We start from the raw sequence: 19,237 nt of genomic DNA, 5'->3' as shown, positions 1-19,237 counted from the left end.
TTATTTTAGAGGATCGATAAATCATTGGCAATGTTGCTAATGGAGAGTAAATGAATACGAAAAGCTCTCCCCCTGTTATGACGCTAACAGGAATAACAGGAGCATTTATTGAGTGCTCACTATGTGGCAGGTTCTGTGCTAAGTGCCTTGGACACAGTATCTTATTGAATCTCATTTAATCACTGCAACAACCCTATAAGGTAGGCCTCAACAGCCTCATTTCAGAGATGAGTATATGACTTGCTCAGATCGCTCAGTTAGGAAATGGCAGGGTCAAGATTCCAGTCTAGGTCTTCCTAACCCCAAAGTGAAGACTCTTAAATTAGTAGAGCCAGGATCAAATTCTCTGCGGATAGTCCCTAACCCATGTGCCCTTTGACCCCATGCCCCTGGTACAGCCCGTCAGAGGCTGCATCTGTCTCAAGGATTTGCAGGGGCTGAGGGACACCTGTCCGGGGAAATTAAGGCCCCAGGGCCGAGGACTACTCAGGTCAATCCAACCCGAATGATAACTAACCAGGACCTACTGCTGGGGAACAATCAGAGCAGCCGCCCCCCCACCCCCACCCGCCCCAGGCAGTCGGCACTCTCTCAATGCAGACTGGAAAACCGTCCCTATAATCCTGACTCTCTGGCCTTGTTTCTTCTCTGGACACCACCTGCGTGTTAGGAAACAAAGAGAAAAACCACTTGCTGGAAATGCCAACTAAGACACAGGTCTGGAGTTCTCTGTGGGTTTCAAAACCACGGTTGGCAGGCCTGTTCCAGGCCGCAGGGTAGGCAGGGATCTTGTCTTCTGTGTGTTACAGACATGCCTCTTGTAAAGAGCAGCCCATTAAGAGAAAAGAGAGGCTTCTGGCTGCCTGTGAATTTCAATCCTCCAGCCCCTTGGGGTCGGATCACCTGACACTTTACTGAAATAAAAGGGCCCGGATCAATATGCCTTCATCAGTCTTTGGAGGGCTAGGAGGTCACAGCTCCCTGGAAACCAAGGAGCAGAAGTGCTTTTCTCTGGGAAAAATAACCCCAGCCTGGCAGGAATGGCTCTCTTGGCATTAAAGAACTGGGAGCCTCATTTCAGGCCCCGCTGGAGAGAACTGGAATCCAGATGGGTGAGGCTGGAAAGGCAAAAGCTCTGAGGCTTCCCAGCCTGCCTTCCAGCCTCTCCTAGCCTCCTCGCTCGGCTCCAGGCCAACACGCCAGCCCTGAAACGTCTCCACCAGCTACTTCCTGTGCTCAGCGGGGATACGCTGACACGGGAGGATACTGATGCCTTTTCAGACCTCAAATGGCCATCCCAGGCTGCCGGGGTCCCCAGCTCAGCTCCAACGACGTCCACTGCCTTTTGGACTCCCTGCTGTCCCCTGAAGCTAACATCTCATCAACTGTCTTAACCTCAGGGGTCTGGTCACCTAAAGGGGACATGCCTGGAACTGAAGGAATGATCTTCCAATCACAAACAATATGCAAATTCCTTCTCAAAAGGGTGTACTCCCCTTGGCCAGCCAGCACAGACTAGGCCTCACCCATAACGTGTGGCCAGTGCACTCTCCCACAGACGGACAGTTTCCCAGGGCTGTTATTGGGTAAGACAGACAAACAGAAGCAGAAGGAAGGAATGGGTCTAACGAATCCCTGCTTGCAACTAGTAGCAGACTCATATGAACAGAGGTATAAGGAGTAAGAAAATTTGCTGAAAATTGAAAAAAAATTTGGCTCAGTAGCTCTGTTTTTCCATCACCAAGGCCTCCTTTGATTAAACCCCTGGGTAATGATATTTTTGGCTACCTGATGCGAAGAGCTAACTCGCTGAACAAGACCCTGATGCTGGGAAAGACTGAAGGCAGGAGGAGAAGAGGGCGACAGAGGATAAGATGGTTGGATGGCATCATCAACTCAATGGACATGAGTTTGAGCAAACCCCGGGAGATGGTGAAGGACAGGGAAGCCTAGCATGCTGCGGTCCATGGGGTCGCAAAGAGTCAGACACAACCGAACAACTGAACTACAACAATAAATGATATTTCATCTCCCAAAACACATCAAGCAATAAGCTGTTTGCCTCCAGTTAGCTCAGCAAAGGCACAGTGTCCAGTTGAGCTTCTGATGGGACTGGGATAACCAGCCTGAAGAAGAGAGGAGCATTCAACCCACTGAGTGGGTGTTACTCCAGCCCACCATCAGATGCTGGATGGTTTCTTCCATGTGTATTCTCTGGCCCAGGGGAAGGCCTTTTTAAAACATTGATAAGACCTTGCAGGAGGGGGATGTAGGTGGTATCTTCCAGAAAGAGAGGAGGAAAGAGGTGGGCACGAGAATCAGGGCCCTCTCTAGAGGACTGTTGTTAGTCCCTCAGTCGTGTCCAACTCTTTGTGACCCTGGGGACTGTAGCCCACCAGGCTCCTCTATCCATGGGATTTCCCAGGCAAGAATCCTGGAGTGGGTAGTCATTGCCTTCTCCAGGGGATCTTTCCGGCCCAAGGATAGAACCCAGGTCTCCTGCACTGCAGGCAGATTCTTTAGCCACCACGAATAGGGTGATGCCTGACTTGACAGGCCACATCCTCATTGTGACCCTTACAGGGACTGGAGACCAGGAAGTCCTAAGCAGGAGGCCACAGGGTCCTTCTTTCCCCTTTAAGCATGTTCATGTCCACCACTCTTCTACACAGAGGTGAGAGACACTGGGGCGGAGCACTCTGTCCCATTCCACAGAGCAGGGCGCTGCCTCGTGGACCTGCCCAGAACCACCACAGGAGCAGGTGTGGAGACAGCCTCAGAACCGGCACTCGCACCCAGCCCAACATCTTCCTTCCAGCCCCGGGACACTGAACCCTCTCCTCAAATTCAGGGGGAAGCACTCACCTCTGCAAGATACAGCACACAGAACTTCAGGTCTTCTGAAGAACCTTTGAGGGAACAAAAAGGAACGCTTGCATTAGAATTGGCTACAGAGTCTCAACCATTTGCTTGAGCTCCACCAGCTCTCTCACCCATAGGGCTGTGTGTGGTACTTCCTGTAAAAAGAGGAAGAAGGGGCAGGCTCTCGGGGCAGTGAAATCTCAGGAGGAAAGCCCACTTGGTCACTAAATAGGTTGAGGTACAGCTGTGAGGCCTGTGCCTGAAGGTCAGCCTGCTCCAAGGAGTGCTGAGCTCTCCCTCCATGAGAGGCAGCCAGGAGCAGCCTCCGGGCACCATGCACGGGGTGCAGGGGACTGTCAGCCAACCCAGGGGGCGTCTTTCTCACCATGCCCCTGGCGGTAAGGGACACAGAGGCAGCACACTGCCTGTGTCATTTTGAAATGCCACAAGGAGCCACCGAGGAATGCGTGGACTCTGTGGACTGTGCAGTGGGGAGAGGGGAATCCCCAGTCACAGGCTGGGTGGAGCCTAGAGATGGCTTCCCAGCCCAGGCCCAACCCCTCAATGTGTTCTCCTAGAGTTTTCTGACGCTTGGTCTAGAATCCAACACTCAACCACTCCCCAAACCCTCTTCACCTGGGCAGCAGCTGGGAAACCTGTCGGCCGCTTGCCCCTCCTCCAGCAGAGCAGCTGAGACGGAATACCCACCCTAGGGCAGAAGGTGATTTGGTCTGGGTACTTCGGAAACACAAGAGCCAGGAGATAAGCCCCAGCTGTCGGGGAAGGCCTCCTGGAGGAGGACCCTTTTGAGCTTGAACTCAAGATGGGAAGAAAGGGCGCTCCGGAAGCTGGGAACAGCATGAGCGAAGGCATGGGGATGGAGGATCACCAGCTGTGCTCAAGGGATCGCCAGGGTAGGGAAGCCCTGCCGCCTCCTCCAGGCTGCCTTCCCTGACCACTGCAGGTTGCTCCTCAGAACCTGGCAGCCCTCCCCACGGGCCACTCATCTAAGCACAGGCCAGGGGTGGTTAGCAACTTCCTGTATTTCAAGCATTCGCCCTCACGGGGCAGGTTGTCCTTTTTGAGGGAAATAACCACACAGCACATACAACAGCAAACACTTAAGCTGCCACAGAGCTTTCGCATACCCAGTGCTGCGTACCAACCATGGCGCCAAAGGTTTCATGTGCATAAACTGGACCTTCATGACCACCCTATGAGTCAGGGGGTATGCTCACCCACGATTCATGTGAGAAAGCTGAGGCAGAGGGGATGATAACCTGCCTCAGGGAGAAGGAGGAAGAACCAAGACTTATACCCAGAACACCTGCCACAGAGTCCACACTCTGAACCACTGCACACCTACCTCTCAAGGGCTCACCACGTGGGCCCGACCCAGCCCCTTGTCTCCTTGAGGAAGCAGGACCAGTGCTAGGCTCAAAGCAGAACCCTCAACAGATACTTGAATCACAGAAATTGTCAAAAGAAAAATAAACACCAAGAAACCCAAAACCAAAATGCATTGCAAAGTAAAAGTGGCAAGGAAAAAAACAGATTTTTTTTTTTCCCCTAAAAAGAGAGAAAACTTTTCTATTCCTAAGAAAAGTAGTAAATGAGGCCCTCACGTGGGTGGAGACCAGGCCCTCTCGGAACAAGTATATGGGCAGTTTCCTGGGCAAGTCTATCCCTAAGGCTAGGGATGCCAGCCAGAGTCAGATAAAAATAGCTCCTAAGTAAATGGGGGTATGCTTTGGACTTAGAATAAATCCTTCTGCTTCTCCCCACCTAGAGATGGGCTGGTGGGGGGAGGGGAACCCTGCATAAAAAGTCAATCATGTTGAAGAAACCTCTAATTTCAAAGCTTCTGCCAGTTACTTGCGTTACTGAGGGTGGAGACAAGGGGAGGTGGTTTCTTTTGTTTAAGAAAACAACCAGGATGTTTCCTTGACTTTCCAGAAGCAGACTTTAGTGCCAAGGGACAAACAAAAAGATCCATGTAAGAAAATAACAGAAATTTGGGTTTTAGAAGCTGGTGGTGAGAGAAGAGAAGGTTCTAGAAGGGAGGGGCAAGCCAGCATGCTGGGAGCCTCAGGGAGACAGGAGGCCAAGGTCAGGAGGATATGACCCAGAACATATATTCCCAGTGGCAAGGGATCACTGATGGATTGCCTTGAAACTTCTCTGTGCTTCGACACCCCCCACATTGCTGCAGACCCTCCCTGACATGCGCTCCATGTCATGGCCTTGTGCTGGCAGCACTCTGGGGGAAGGACGGAATGGGGGCAGCAGCACTCAGCACGGCTCAGAGCCTCACATAAGGACAGCAAGACTCAGAACCCAGCGGTCCTGTAAGGAGCTGCAGCGGCAGAAAGAAGAGGCTGCAGGGTGGCTGAGCCAGGAGAGAAACTGCAGCCCCACCACCCTTCCAGAACCCAGGTGTGGGCTCTGGACTTCCCAGAGTATGGAAATGGGGGCGAGTGTAAAGGAAAGGGGACATGAGGCAGCACACGTTTGGGCTTTCCATCCAGCACTCCAACCACTTGCACCATTTTGAAGTTTAACAAGGAGCCACTTGGTTTCTGGGTGAACCCAACCAAGGAATGTGGACCTTGGGCTGGTTAGGAGGTGGTTTAGTCACTAAGACGTGTCCAACTCTTGCAATCACATGGAATGTAGCTTGCCAGGCTCTTCTGTCCATGGGATTCTCCAGGCAAGAATACTGGAGTGGGTTGCTATTTCCTTCTCCAGGGGACCTTCCCGACCCAGGAATCAAACCCACGACTTCTGTATCTCCTTCATTGCAGGTAGATTCTTTACCAAGTGAGCTACAAGGGAATGGGCTATGCAAGGGTGATCCTCAATCATGAGCTAGGGGAGCCCAGAACTGGCTTCCTGGTCCAGGTCTGACCCCTCTGGCACTTTTCCAGAGCTCTCTCAAGCCTGGCCTTAGATCCCAAATCAACCAGTTACCAAGTCCTCTCCACTCGTGAGACAGGCCAGGAGGGCTGTTGTCTCCATTTTCCAGATGTAGAAACTGAGGCCTGGGGAGTGGGCAAATGGTAGAGCTGAGACTTGAACTGAGGAGCCCCGGCCTCCAAAGCCCATTTCTGACCACAAGGTCATACTCTGTCCCTTTCCCGGTTTACTCATCTGTCATTTCACCAGGCCATGGGCTCCTTAAGTGGGACTATGTCTCTGTCTCTGCTATTACCCTGGTGGCCAGCACTGAGCGGGGCTCTGAGGAGACGCTCAGAAAATGTCAACCGGCTAAATTTAACTCCAAGCGCTCCCGCAGCCAGGACCCAAGCGGCTGAGGCTCCAAGACGGGGCGCATGGGCTCTTCAGGGAGGTTGGGGAACCCAAGAACCAGCTGGACATTTCCAGGCCATCCTGAGAGACCAGGGCAGGTCAGGAAGATACACTGTGGGCGGGACGCGGGCCGCCTGGGACGCAGAAACACAAAGAACAGTAAAGCCAGTGGGCGGCAGAGGCAGGAAGAGGCCACAATGGGCCCCGGCTGACCGGAGATGTCCCAATTGTTAGCGCCAGCTCTCCGCCTGTTCCCATTACACTGCCTTTCAGCCCCGGCTGAAGCCTGGGAGAAGCTGGGCAGGAGGAGGGAGGGCAAGGTTTAAGTGGCCACCAGCCGGAAGCGAGGGAGGCATGCACCCCGGCCCCTAAACCCAGGCCTCGCTTCCCGTCTCCCTCCGGACCTCCGTTCATTCACCCAACAAACATTCACTGGGCACCCACGATGTTCCGTGCCCGGGCCCGGTCCTGGGAGTGGGCTTGGCCAGCGGAGCCAAGCACCCTTCAGACACATCACATGGAGAGTCCTTGTTCCCTGGGTGGGGCAGACTCTGCTCTACCAGGGAATGGCCCTCGCCAGCCCCAGCCCACAGGAAAGGCTGGGCGTGTTCTGTGTTTACCGTCTTCTCTGCCCCAAACTGAACTCCCCACACAGGTCGATTTGAAAGAGACAAGAAACCTTAGGAGTCACTGGCAATGTTAATCAGAGACCATTCTGCCAAGAGAGGCTCCAGCTGAGGCCGCGGATACATCTCCTAAAAGCCGGCCTCGTTGCTGCAGCGAGTCTCTGGAGGCATGGCGGAGGTGGGCAGGAGTGTGGACGCCAGGACTCAGGACACCGGGCCCGGCGGCTCCAACTCCAACGGCTGGAGAAGGGATCGCTGGGCTTCTCCAACCCCAGGACCCACAAGGCTGTCTCAGGGAGCAAGGGCAGGGCAGCAGGCAAGAGCTTCACAAATGCCTGGGAAGCAATCTAAAGCTGTCTAAGCGTTGGAACGTGCACCTTGAGAGCTCAGTGTCTCTGGCCACTTCCTTTGCTCCCAGCAGTTCCTGGGCTCCCTGGAGAGCCATGCTTGCTGTGCTTGCTGACTGACACTGCTGGAGAAAGGTGAGACGCCTTGCACCAGAACATCTGGCTGGCAACCCAGGACAGGCACACATACACACATACACACCCCTCACATAACAACCCAATAAGCTCCAGTGGCTGTGGGCATCTCTCCCGAGCAGGGCTGGCTGTGGCCACCCCCAGTCTCCAGCCCCTGGAGGCCATGACTGCACAGGCAACTCAGCATAGGGGAGGTTTCTCCACAACATCCCAAGGCCTGACACCACCCACCCTGGCCAGCAGCCACCCAGTGGTAGATGGCATTCACCCTGCCTCTCCCTTCAAGCCTGGGGTTGTGGCCTTCAGGAAGGGAAGATTCAACCAGTTCTCAGTAGACTCCACCCACACCGTCTCCCCAAACCCCGGCCCAGGCCAGAGGTGGAGGCCAGATGAATGGGCGCTGGCCATCTTCTCACAGCAATCTCAGGTCCGTGTGAGCACGTCAGAGCTTGGAGGGAGTGTGAAGGACTGTGTTCCAGCCCTGACTACTGAAAGAAAAACTGCTGTCCAGAAAAGGGAGAAAGGACCAGCTGACACTGTTCCCCAGGTCAGCAGCAATGCGGAGCCCAGGACCCCCCTCCCAGCTATGACCCTCGGCTCTTCCTCTGCCATATGGCTCCCAATCCCCACCCAATGCACAGCCAGTTTGTAACTCTTCTTTCCCCTCCCTCCTTATAGCAAGAGGCTGAGCAGGCCAGGGTCCTGGGCTTGCAGGCCCCAGACGTGTGTGGGGAGCACAACAGAACAAGAGATGGCTCAGGTGGTAAAGAATCTGCCTGCAGTGCAGGAGACCCGGGTTCAGTCCCTGGGTTGAGAAGATCTCCTGGAGAAGGGAATGGCTACCTACTCCAGTATTCTTACCTGGAGAATCCTATGGACAGAGAAACATAGTGGGCTACAGTCCATAGTGTTACAAAGAGTCAGACATGACTGAGCCACTAACACACTTTTCACTTTGGTTCTTATCATCAGTGTGTATTACCGAGCACAGCCTCCCACCAGCACCCCTCAAATCTGACAGGGTCCTAGATTGTGTGAGCTGGGGATGGGCAGGCGTGTGAGTGCATGTGTGTCCAAAGGGTGGGAGAGACATGGGAATGGGTGGGCAGGGAAAGCTGGGTGTGAGGGATAGGAGGGCAGGGTGGGGGGGTGGCAGCAGCAAAGTCAAGGGCAGAGTCGCCCCCCTCCCGCAGGCACTAGGGGGCTCCCTGGAACCTCAGGATCTGAGCTGAACTTGCTCAGAGGACTGCTCCTCACCATGACCTTGGTCAAGCCCAGCCCGCCTCGCAGGAGAGCCTCGGCCCCCAGCGAGGTGACCTGCTTTTTCCCCTCGGTGGCCGCCCTGCTCAGTGGTCAGGAGGAAGCCAGGGGCAGGGAAGAGAAGTTGTAAGTGGCTTCCTGTGGGGCTGCGGGAGTAGGGGTTCTCACACAGCCTGGGTTTCTAAGGAGGAAGAGCGGTGGGGGCACCGAGCGCGCAGGCCGGGTTTGCAAACAGGCAGGAAGTTTTCCTGGAGCACAAGCCGTCAAAACAGAATTCTTTCGCTGGGTAATGTTTTCCTCCCTGCCCCTGCCACCCGGGCTCAAACAGGTCTGGTGTTGTTTTCATAACCTGGGAGAGGAAACCGAGCCCCTTACAGCAGAGACCTCAGGCACCAAACCAAACCACTCCACAGATACTCCCACTGGTTTCCCATTCCCGAGTGGAGGGCAGGGCCACCGTGGCAAGTTCGGGTAGAGACTTGCTCCACGCTCCCACGTGCTCCTGCTTGCCAGCCCCGGCCAGCTCCTTGCGCCAGCATCCCGGACTCTGGCCTGGGGCATGTGGCTGGGGGAAGCAGCAGTGGTCTCCTGTCCTGGATGTGTGTGGTGAGTCGAGAGCTATGAGCATTGCCTGGGTGCACGGTGTGAGCCAGTCACTTTGCATAAACAACCAAACTTAATTTAACCTCCACAGCAGCCTTCTGAGTTACTACTGGCATCCTCATTTGCACATGAGGAAACAGGCTCAGAGAGGTCCAGGAACTTGCCTGGACACTTGTCACCTGCCTGAGGTGACACAGGTAGTGAGGGGCTGGGCCAAGCTTGGAACACAGGTCTGTCTGAACCCAGCGCTCTTCCCACTCCACTCCTGAGCCTTCCCCAAACCTCGCTGGAGCAGAAATCTCCCTGCAAAGTTCAGGGTGAACAGCGGGGACTGCTAGCCTAGACTGGAACACCAGTGACTAAGAGCCAAGTCCACGGGCGGGGCCTGACCGCACATCCCATCCATGCTGCCCAGACCAGGAGGAGGACTCAGGGCGAGAGCGGAGGCAGTCCAGGGCACCTAGGGCAAGCACTCACCTTCCTGCAGCTTCACGCTCTGGAGGTAGAGGGGGTTCCTTAGGACGTTGCAGCGGCCCGGCTCATCCTCCTTGGTGAAGAGCAGGAGGTCTGAGTAGGCAAACAGCGTCACCTGCATGGTGAGAGAGCAAACAGAGCCAGCTGCCCCACTGCCCCAGAGGCCAGAGCCACAGGCTCCCCTGGAGGGCCAGGGAACAAGTTGCCATCATCTCGTGTCTCTGTCATCTTGGGCAGAACCAGGAGCAGACGCTCAGTGTGCCTGCTCCTCATAGTGGGAAAAACTAACAGAATAAAAATTATCCTTCATCCTCAACCTCCAGGCCTGATGACCTCTGCCTGCCTGTCAACATAGCAAATGGACGGGGGAAAGTGGAAACAGTGACAGATTTTCTTGGGCTCCAAAATCACTTTGGATGGAGACTGCAGCCATGAAATTCAGACACTTGCTCCTGGGAAGGAAAGCTATGACAAACCTAGACAGCATATTAAAAAGCAGAGACATTGCTTTACTGACAAAGGTCTGTCTAGTCAAAGCTACAGTTTTTCTATTGGTCATGTATGGATGTAAGAGTTGGACCATAAAGAAGGCTGAGCACCGAAGAATTGATGCTTTCAAACTGTGGTGCTGGAGAAGACTCTTGAGAGTCCCTTGGACAGCAAGGAGATCAAACCAGTCCATCCTAAAGGAAATCAACTCTGAATATTCATTAGAAGGACTGATGTTGAAGATGAGGCTCCAATACTTTGGCCACCTGATGCAAAAAGCCAACTCATTGGAAAAGACCCTGATGCTGGGAAAGATTGAGGGCAGGAGGAGAAGGGGGCAAAAAAGGATGAGATGGTTGGATGGCATCACTGACTCAAAGACATGAATTTGTGCAAACTCCAGGAGATAGTGAAGGACAGGGGAGCCTGGTGTGCTGCAGTCCACAGGGTCGCAAAGGTTCAGACATGACTGAGTAACTGAATAACAACAAGCCTCTCAATAGTCAGACACGCCACAGGCCCACCTTCCTGACCAAATGCCTCTGCAATCTCCAGACCAGGGCCCTTGGCTTGGAGCCACCTTGAGCTGCAAGAGATACCACATTCACGTGCATCCCCCTCTAAGTGTCTGGCTGAAAAAGCACTAGACTTGCAGTCAGAATTTGAGGCTCCTGTCCCACTAAGTAGCCATGAAAACTTGGTGAAGTCCCCAAATCCCTTCAGCCTCAGTTTTCTCATCTGAGAAAACCATGCAAACAGGGGGAAAGTCCCTGCCGGGCTCCCTACGGGCTTCTCTCACAAGCTCTGTGTAGACTATGAATTGAAGCATCATGCCATATGCATGTTCTTACCAAGTTCCTTGCAGATAATTTCAACTGCATCCATGCACAATCACATCAAGAAAAAGTCAGTTACTTACACTCCAATACAGACATGGACAGAACTTTTATCTCTTTGATGCATTAGCTGCTCCGAAAATAAAGGAGAAAGATATTTTTAGACATTATAGGTAAACCACCAGGCATGCTCCACATAGTTTTATGCTAAAAAAAATCCACTTGATCCTCTAATGCCAGTAAGGATTACACTGAGCTTTGTTTTGCAAATCCTGCAGTGGCCTTTAGTCAAAAGCAATAAAAAAATCCTATTTTAGATTCTCTGAAGAAAACAAAATATTATTAATTGTGTGGACTTCCCTTTGAGGTATCAAAATCTGACATTTCACCTCATGTGGTGTAGGAAGAGTCCGCCAGAGGGTCGCACGCACTATGGAAGGGCCACAGTGAGTGTACGCTGGCTTGTTGCTCAAGTTCAGATGGTCAGCATGCTGCCGTTTAGCTGTCAGACTGTTGCAGATGACCTAACAACTCCACCTCTAAGACTCTAGCCTATAGGAATTCTTACAAGGACATATAAATGTGAACGTGTAGGGATGTTCTCAGTAGCATTTTTTTAATAAAAAAAAAAAAAAAAGAACATAAAATCCCCTTAAGAGAAGATGAATAAACTAAATGATGCTATCTTCATATGGTAGAATTTTATGCAACTATTAAAAGAATAAAATAGAGCTATGTGGGCAGAAATGGAAATCTATTTGTCATAAATCAGAATACTGCAATGTGCAAAAATACCTAGCATATAATCCAAATTTGTAAAGCAGAACTGTACATCTGTCTATATTTTTTAAAAGTATTTATTTCTTTGGCTGGACTGGGTCTTAGTTTTGACATGAGGGACCTTCATCGCATCATTTGGGCTCGGTAGTTGCGGCCCATGGGCTTAGCTGCCCGGCAGCACGTGGGATCTTAGATCCCTGACCACAGATGGAACCCAGGTCGCCTGCATTGGAAGGTGGATTCTTAACCACTGACCTCCAGGGAAGCCCCATAAATCTGTCTATATTTCTACATACTTTCGTGTCTAAGATACTCATCACAGTCTTCACTGTGGAGAGGATTTTACTTTATACATTTGTTTGATTTGCATTATTTGGCAATGAGAACCTGTTACTTTTATAATTTAAAAACACGTGTTTTTCTTAGGATGACTTGGCACACAGAGATCTGACAGAATCCAGGCCACAGAAACAGAGGGCACCCTTGAGCAGGAGGCTCCCGGGGCGGCTCTGGCTTCTCCTACAGGACCAAACATGAGGTCTCCTGAGCGCTGGGCTGGAAGGGATCCTGGTGGGGACCCTCTCCAACCCCCTTTCCATCACAGCCCTGACCCAACACGGCCCACAGAAGTCTCCATTTATTGAGCACTTACTTTCTGCTCGGTGGATCCTGACTTGTAAACATCATTGCCCTCTTGGATAGAGGAGGACCCTGTATTTCTGAGAGGTTAAGTGACCTGTCGGAGGCCACACAGGCAGGGAGGGTGCCCAGGTCTGGCTGACCCTAGAGCTCTCACTGTGTGGGGAGGCAGCAACATGCCTACAGCTGTCCCATCCCTGAATGTGAAAGAATCCAAGCTGGGACCCAGAGAGAGGGGTGATGGAGACAAGATCATGAAGTTAAGACAGGGACGAACATGGGCCAGAGTTCAGAAGGATTTTAGGTGTTGGTTCCTGAGAAGAAGATGTCAGCATCCAAGCAGCAGGAAAGAGAAAGGCTCTGCACCAGGCACGCACAAGGCGAACCTCAGACTCCCCTGACTGACTCAGTGGAAATCCGGAAGCGGCCTCCGGACCCTCAGGGAAGCTGGCAGGGGAGGGGTCAGAGGAGACAGTCTGTGAGGAGCCTAAAAAGTAAAAAAAAAAAAAAAAAACCCAGCCCCAGCCCACAAGAGCCAGCTGGAGGGCACTTGGAAGAGCCACGAGCAAGGTGCGAAAAGACCCAGGCCGCTGCTCTGGCCCAGATTCCCAGAGCTGAGAATGTGGTCTAGACAGGAAGTGATTAAGGCCTGAATGAAGAATTTCCCCAAAAGTCGGGTCAGGGAAAGGACAGAGCTGGCGCACAGTGGGAGGCAGGGCAGGGAGGCCAGCGTGCCCGGGGAGGGCAGGTGGGCCCCCTCTCCCACCTCCCCAGCAGCCCACGAGAGGTCACGGCAGCCCACAGAGCAATGACGGCCATCTCCACAGCCCAGTGACCGGCTTGCCTCCCACAGCAGGCCGTGGGGGCCGCCAGGTGGCTCCCCACACTTGCTCCAAGGACACTTCTGTTTTCCCAAAGTGTCAAGAGTTGAGGGCTTCTTTGGTTAGGAAATCCTTGCAACTTAAAGGATCACTAATCCCACATGGTCCTAACCAAACTTCTTCCCAGCAATCTTACCTAAAGGCATGTTGGCAGAAAAGATCTTGGTGCCTGAGTTAATGGTAAACTCAGTGAGTCAGCATGTAAAGTTAGGGTGTGTCCCTGAGCCCCACGGAGCTCCTGGAACTTCCAACACAGGGCCTGGCTCCATTGCTGATGCTCGATAACCAGTATTTGAATGTAGAAACAAGGCTGTGCCCAAACGCCAGTTTGGTCTCAGGGCACATTAATCAAGTCTGTGACTTCTGGGAGCAGGTGTGACGAGGGCAGTTCAGGGTGTGGGGTTGGATCAGCTCGTGGAGCATGCCCAGAGAAGAGAGGGGACAAAGAACCAAGGGGGAACATTCCAGGAGGTAAGATTTCTATACAGCGCCAGGGAGAACTTGAGACAAATTAGCGCTCTCTAGTAAAAAAAACCACTGTCCGGAGGGACTGTCTCTGCAGACTCAAGAACAGGCTGGAAGACAATCAGCGGGAAAGTTCCAGCAAAGCAGTTAGAACGGACAACTCCTGTGGACCCAGCCTTCACTGTGATTCTCCAAACTTACCCAAACTCCTCTTGAATTGCTTTGTATTTTTGGCCCGAATAGCATGACAGGCTACCAAGATCCACATATTTGCTTCCTATCATATTTCAAGAAAAAGGAGTGTATTATTTTTACTTGTCTTCAAATCTCTTCTTTCAATCTTCAGAAGGGGTCTCTTAGTTCTAGGGCTCCAAAGACCCACTGGATGAAGAACTCTTAGATAGACTGTTAACTATTATCAGACCCTGGCTTCAGCTTCTGTTTGTTAATTCGTTTTTAAACAAATACACCAGAGGCAGCATGGGATCCTGGAAAGCACTGCTGAGCCAGAGAGAGCCCAAGTGCTAATTGTGGCTACATCTTTTTGGAGCCTTGAGACTCTTGCATGCCTACTAAGTCGCTTCAGTTGTGTCCAACACTTAACGACCCCATGGATTGTAGCCTACCAGGCTCCTCTGTCCATGGGATTCTCCAGGCAAGAATACTGGAGGGGGTTGCTGTGCCCTCCTCCAGGGGATCTTCCCAACCCAGGGATCGAATCCACATCTCTTACGTCTCCTGCATTGGCAGCCTGGTTCTTTACCCCTAGTGCCACCCTGGGAAGTCCATTGGGTGCCAGTTAATCTCACTGGAGGCTTACTTTCATCTATTGACTGGGGTCAAATGTTCCTCTCTTCAGGAAGCTGCAAGAATTAATCAGGATCAGGATTTCCCTGGTGGTCCATTGTCTAAGACTCCATGCTTGCAATGTAAGGGGCCCAAGGTTCGATCCCTGCTCAGGGAACTAGATCCCTGTTCAGGGAACAAGCCACAACTAAAGACCCTGAATGCCACAGTGAAGACCCAGCACAGTCAGATTAACAATTAAATATTTCAGGAAAAAAAAAAAGTTAACTGGGATCAAGTATGGAAAGTGAAAGTGAAAGTGAAGTCGCTCAGTCGTGTCCGACTCTTTCCAACCCCATAGACTGTATGTAGCCTACCAGGCTCCTCCGTCCATGGGATTTTCCAGGCAAGAATACTGGAGTGGGTTGCCATTTCCTTCTCCAGGGGATCTTCCCAACCCAGGGATTGAACCCCAGTCTCCCGCATTGTAGGCAGACACTTTACCGTCTGAGCCACCAGGGACCCAGCATGGAAAATGCGTACACAATAAGGCTATACAAGAAGTGTTTAATGTTTGTGGGCTTAATCGTGAGTGAGTGAGGGAACAAAAGAGCACATTTGGACACACAGGTGTACTCCAGGGTGGCTGCCGCTTCTAACTGTCTTCTTCTGAGTCTTGTGAATTTGCAGCCACACCTCCATTTCTGACCTTTGGCTACCTGACTGAGTTCCACTACACACTTACTCACCAAGAACTGCTCCAAAGGACTTCCTGTTCTTAGAATTGAAACCCCCCTCAACAGATGAAGTTTTACTCCCATGGAGGCAATTCAGAAGCTATGCCAAGGTTCTTAAGAAAGTTCCGGAAGAGGAGGTCCAGAAATGTGGTAAGCGACACCAGGGTGGTGGAAATAAGCCTGTGGTCTCCCCGGGGAAACCCCCCTAAAAGAGACAATGCTCACTTGGAAAATACGAGTTCTGGTCTGCTTGTCGAACAAACAAAACGACAGCAGCCTGCTTACACTGCAGCTACACAAAATGTCCCAGAGGCATTTGTGCTGAAGTCAAAACACCCTTCGAGATCAGCCAACCTCAGACCCTACCATGGCTGCCTCAGAGACACACACACCCCCACTATTCAGATGGGAAGACTGAGGAAGAAGGAAGAAGTCTTAAGTGAGCCAGCAGCAAAACAGAGCTGGCTGTAATCTTTCTGCCTTCAAGTTTCCTGATCTTTCCACCACCCAAAGCTGCCTCTCAACTCAGCCAAACCACACTCCCAGCTCTGAATCAGGGCCTGATTGGCAACAAGCCCCCATTCTCTTTTCAAGGCTCTCAGGAAACCAGTCAGATCCCAGGGTTCCAACCTCTGTTCCCAAGTAGACTTAAACTCACAAAGACTGAGCCGGAACCTGGCCAACTCTGGGGACTGTGGAGGTGAGTGAAGTCCCCCCAGTAAGAGATACACCGGGGCCAGCTCCCAGGAAGAGCGGCGTGGCCTCCACTCCCAGGCCTCTGTTGGCTGAGCTAGAGCCATAGAGAGATCGTAGACTTATCCCTCAAAAGAGGATTTGTGATTTGGGTTAATACACACCCAGAGAACCCAGGTAATGGATGCTCTTCTCAAAATTCTCTTTGGCTAACAGCTTTAATCTTCTCACCCATAAAGTCATTCGACAGAGCTGGGGTGAAATGCCACCTCTTCTGCTCCTTAGAGGAAGTTGGGGTAAACAGTGGAATGTCATTAGGGGTTGGGAAAAGCTTCTGACCGCCAAAGATCGACTATATAGCTTTGAGAGGTGGTGAGTGCCCCGTCACTGGACGTATCTAAGGGAAAGTTGAGTAGCCATTTGGTAGAGGAGAGCATGGAAGATTTTTCAGGTCTTTCCTACCCTGACTGTACAATTCTGCAACTATCAAGAAGAGGGGAAATTAGGGGCCTGGAAGATGGCTGGTGAAGCCCACTGGAAACCTCACCTGGGGAAGGAGAGTGTCTTACCTCGGCAGCCTTGTTTCGCCCCTCGTACAGCAGCAGCTCCTCCGACAACAGGAGGGTCCGGGCGGGGTTGCAGAGATCTAAAGGCTGTAAACAAAGGCAATCGTTCAAAGAGGCCTGGTGGAGAAGGTGGGTGGGGGCGAGGGGGAGGCAGCCTGCCAAAGCCAGCCGCAGAAGACTGCCAGCCCTGCCCCCACACCCCAAGAACCCACACGCCCCCTCATACACAGACAGAAACAGAAAGACAGAGGCGCTCATCCTGGGCGGAACTGCCGCTGCGACCTTCCCCACCAGCCTTCACACACTTGCCACTTGCGCAGGAAGTCGGACCACACGGCCAGGCCTCCCCACCCCCCCAGCTCCCTGACTGCACTGAGCTCCCGGGCCCTCCCAGCCCCACACTCCCTCCCCTGCCCTATTCATGCTGTCAGGCCCAGGCTCTCAGGACACCTCTGGCAGTATCCTGAGAGCCTCAGGCCAGGTTTGGTCACTTGAGTGCCTTTGAAGGCCAGGTCAATCCCTGCTCCACATTCATCAGAGCTGAGTTCACTGACTCCTCTGTTGTCAGTTCCCAGGGACCAAGTCTCACCCAAACCTCTCACCCTACTCCATGACCCTGCCCCATACCCAGTGCGGAGCCCCACCTCCCACTCTTAGTGGGAAAGAACCCTCCTGCCAATCCAGGAAACATAAGAGATCCAGCTTCGATCCTTGGATTGGGCAGATTCCCTGGAGGAGGGCATGGCAACCCACTCCACTATTCTTGCCTGGAAAATCCCATGGACAGAGAAGCCTGGTGGGCTACCGTCCACAGAGTCACATAGAGTCAGACATGACTAAAGTGACTTAGCACGCACAGAAAAGCACATATAAGCGGTAAAACTAAAGAAAAGCAAGGAGATGATTATCACCAAGTCAGACTAGTGGGGACATCTCTGGGCGAGGAGGGTATTATAATCAGGAAGAGAGACACACGGCCTCTGGGGTAGTGGCAATGGTCTAGGCCTTTTTCTTAGTGGATATCTACTTTACAATTACTCATTAAACTGTCCATTTAAGTGTTATGCCATTTTTGGCTTATATATTTCACAACTCAAAAGTTTTTATGACTTTTTAAAACCAATTTTAATTTTTTGGTAAAAATTTTATAATGAAAAATAGGCCCTGTGGATTCCAAGACCTTTGTGGTTACATCCCAAGAAAGAGGAGAGATGGAAAGAATGGCAAAGAGCAGACCCTGCCTACGGAGCTGTCTGGGGAGACGCACATCACCTGCCAGAGATATGCTGCATGCATCCTAAAAAGTATGAATTCAAAGATCCGCTGGCCAGTGACAGACCCAGAAGGATGCCAGGGAGAGCAGAGAAGGCAGGCATGGTCAGAAATGAAGCTCTTGGGGCCATGCCTCCTCTAGGTTGCTGATGAGAGGATGAACTGAGAGTCTTTCTGGAAAGCAATTTGTCAAAATATGTATAAGAACCTTTAAGATGTTTATGACCCATGACCCAGTCGTTTCACTTCTAGGAATCTCTCCCAAGGAAAATAATCTGAGAGGCAATTCACGCATGAGGATTTTCATCACAGTTATTTACGATAACAAACGAGCAGACATAACACAAGTGTCTGAATAGAAGAGAGGACTGGTTAAATAAACATGAAACATCCATGTAATAGTGTCCAACCACTACAAAACACAGACTCAAAGAATATTTAATGATCTAGGAAATGTTCATGCTGCAATTCTTGTTTTAAAAAAGGCAACAGAATAGAAAATGTACGATACAGTCTGGGGTTTTTAACATGACATGCACAGGAAAGATATCTAAATGCTCACAGGGGTTATATATGTGGGTGATAGAATACATAAAGGTCTGGAAATGGAGAGGAAGAGAAGGAAAATACGAAAAAAATAGGAGAAGAGAAATCTAAATAGTCTCAGGCCACCAGCTAGTACTGGCCAGATGTGTTTGTTAAGACCAAGGAGACCAGACAAGATGCCAGACCTCGAGGCTTGCTTGCTTGGTTGTCTCCAAACAACAAAGCACTGGAGGAGCCAGGAACAGAAGCCTCGGCACACAGGCCCTGCGAGATACAACAGGCAACTGCAACGTGCCTGCAGTGTGCCCAGAGAAAGGGGAGCAGGAAGGGGGACCCCTTGATGTCAAGCCTCCCTGCCCTCATTCTCCTGTTCCTCCTCCTGGAAGCCTCTGCTCCCTCCATATTACTCCCAGCATCCTGAGCCCCGAAGCTTTTTGGCTTTCCCCCAGTCCTAGAACGAGACACCATCTCTGAGTCCCAGAGCGAAGGGCCCTCTCTCTCTCACCTCCCGCGGAGGGAGCCCTGGGGGTCGGCCGTCAGCTCACCTGGACGAAGACGGGGAACACCAGGACCTTGGGGGCCAGGGTGACGTAGGTGCCGTAGCTTGAGTGCGGGGTGTGCGGCCTCATGACGGGGCAGTTCTGGTAGTTCCCGCGGCCCTTCATGGTCTGCACCGTCTTCATCAGCCGACACTTCTTCCCCAGGCCCGTGTAAGACTTCCCTTTACTGGGACTCCCTGATTCTGTGGAACAGAGATGGGGGGTGCACTGTGAGGCATTTCCATCCCCCCCTCTCCCCGCAAAGGCATCGCCTCTGCAGAAACAGGGCACACGGTCTCAGTCCATTGGTTGCCATTTCCAACGGCATCTACCTTGAGCCCGGCCCTGAGCAAGGTGCTGAGAAGGTGGGGAGACCTCAGAAGGAAGTCTCT

General features: G+C 52.0%; 1 protein-coding gene across 5 annotated transcripts in view; it reads right to left on the bottom strand.

Annotated features, from left to right (window-relative positions):
- The window catches only part of RGS3 (regulator of G protein signaling 3), a 137,360-nt gene that overhangs the window by 66,163 nt on the left and 51,960 nt on the right, over nt 1-19,237 (bottom strand). For all 5 annotated transcript variants that reach the window (XM_027550574.1, XM_027550571.1, XM_027550572.1 and 2 more), the window contains 4 exons: nt 18,852-19,048; nt 16,492-16,575; nt 9,620-9,731; nt 2,866-2,909 (listed from right to left, as the gene is read on the bottom strand). In XM_027550574.1, coding sequence (XP_027406375.1) covers nt 2,866-2,909; nt 9,620-9,731; nt 16,492-16,575; nt 18,852-19,048 — 437 coding nt within the window. The remainder of the gene's footprint in view (nt 1-2,865; nt 2,910-9,619; nt 9,732-16,491; nt 16,576-18,851; nt 19,049-19,237) is intronic.

The sequence above is a fragment of the Bos indicus x Bos taurus genome, chromosome 8 (genome assembly GCF_003369695.1).
Source record: "Bos indicus x Bos taurus breed Angus x Brahman F1 hybrid chromosome 8, Bos_hybrid_MaternalHap_v2.0, whole genome shotgun sequence".
Taxonomy (NCBI): domain Eukaryota; kingdom Metazoa; phylum Chordata; class Mammalia; order Artiodactyla; family Bovidae; genus Bos; species Bos indicus x Bos taurus.
This window is presented reverse-complemented; position numbering and strand designations above follow the sequence as displayed.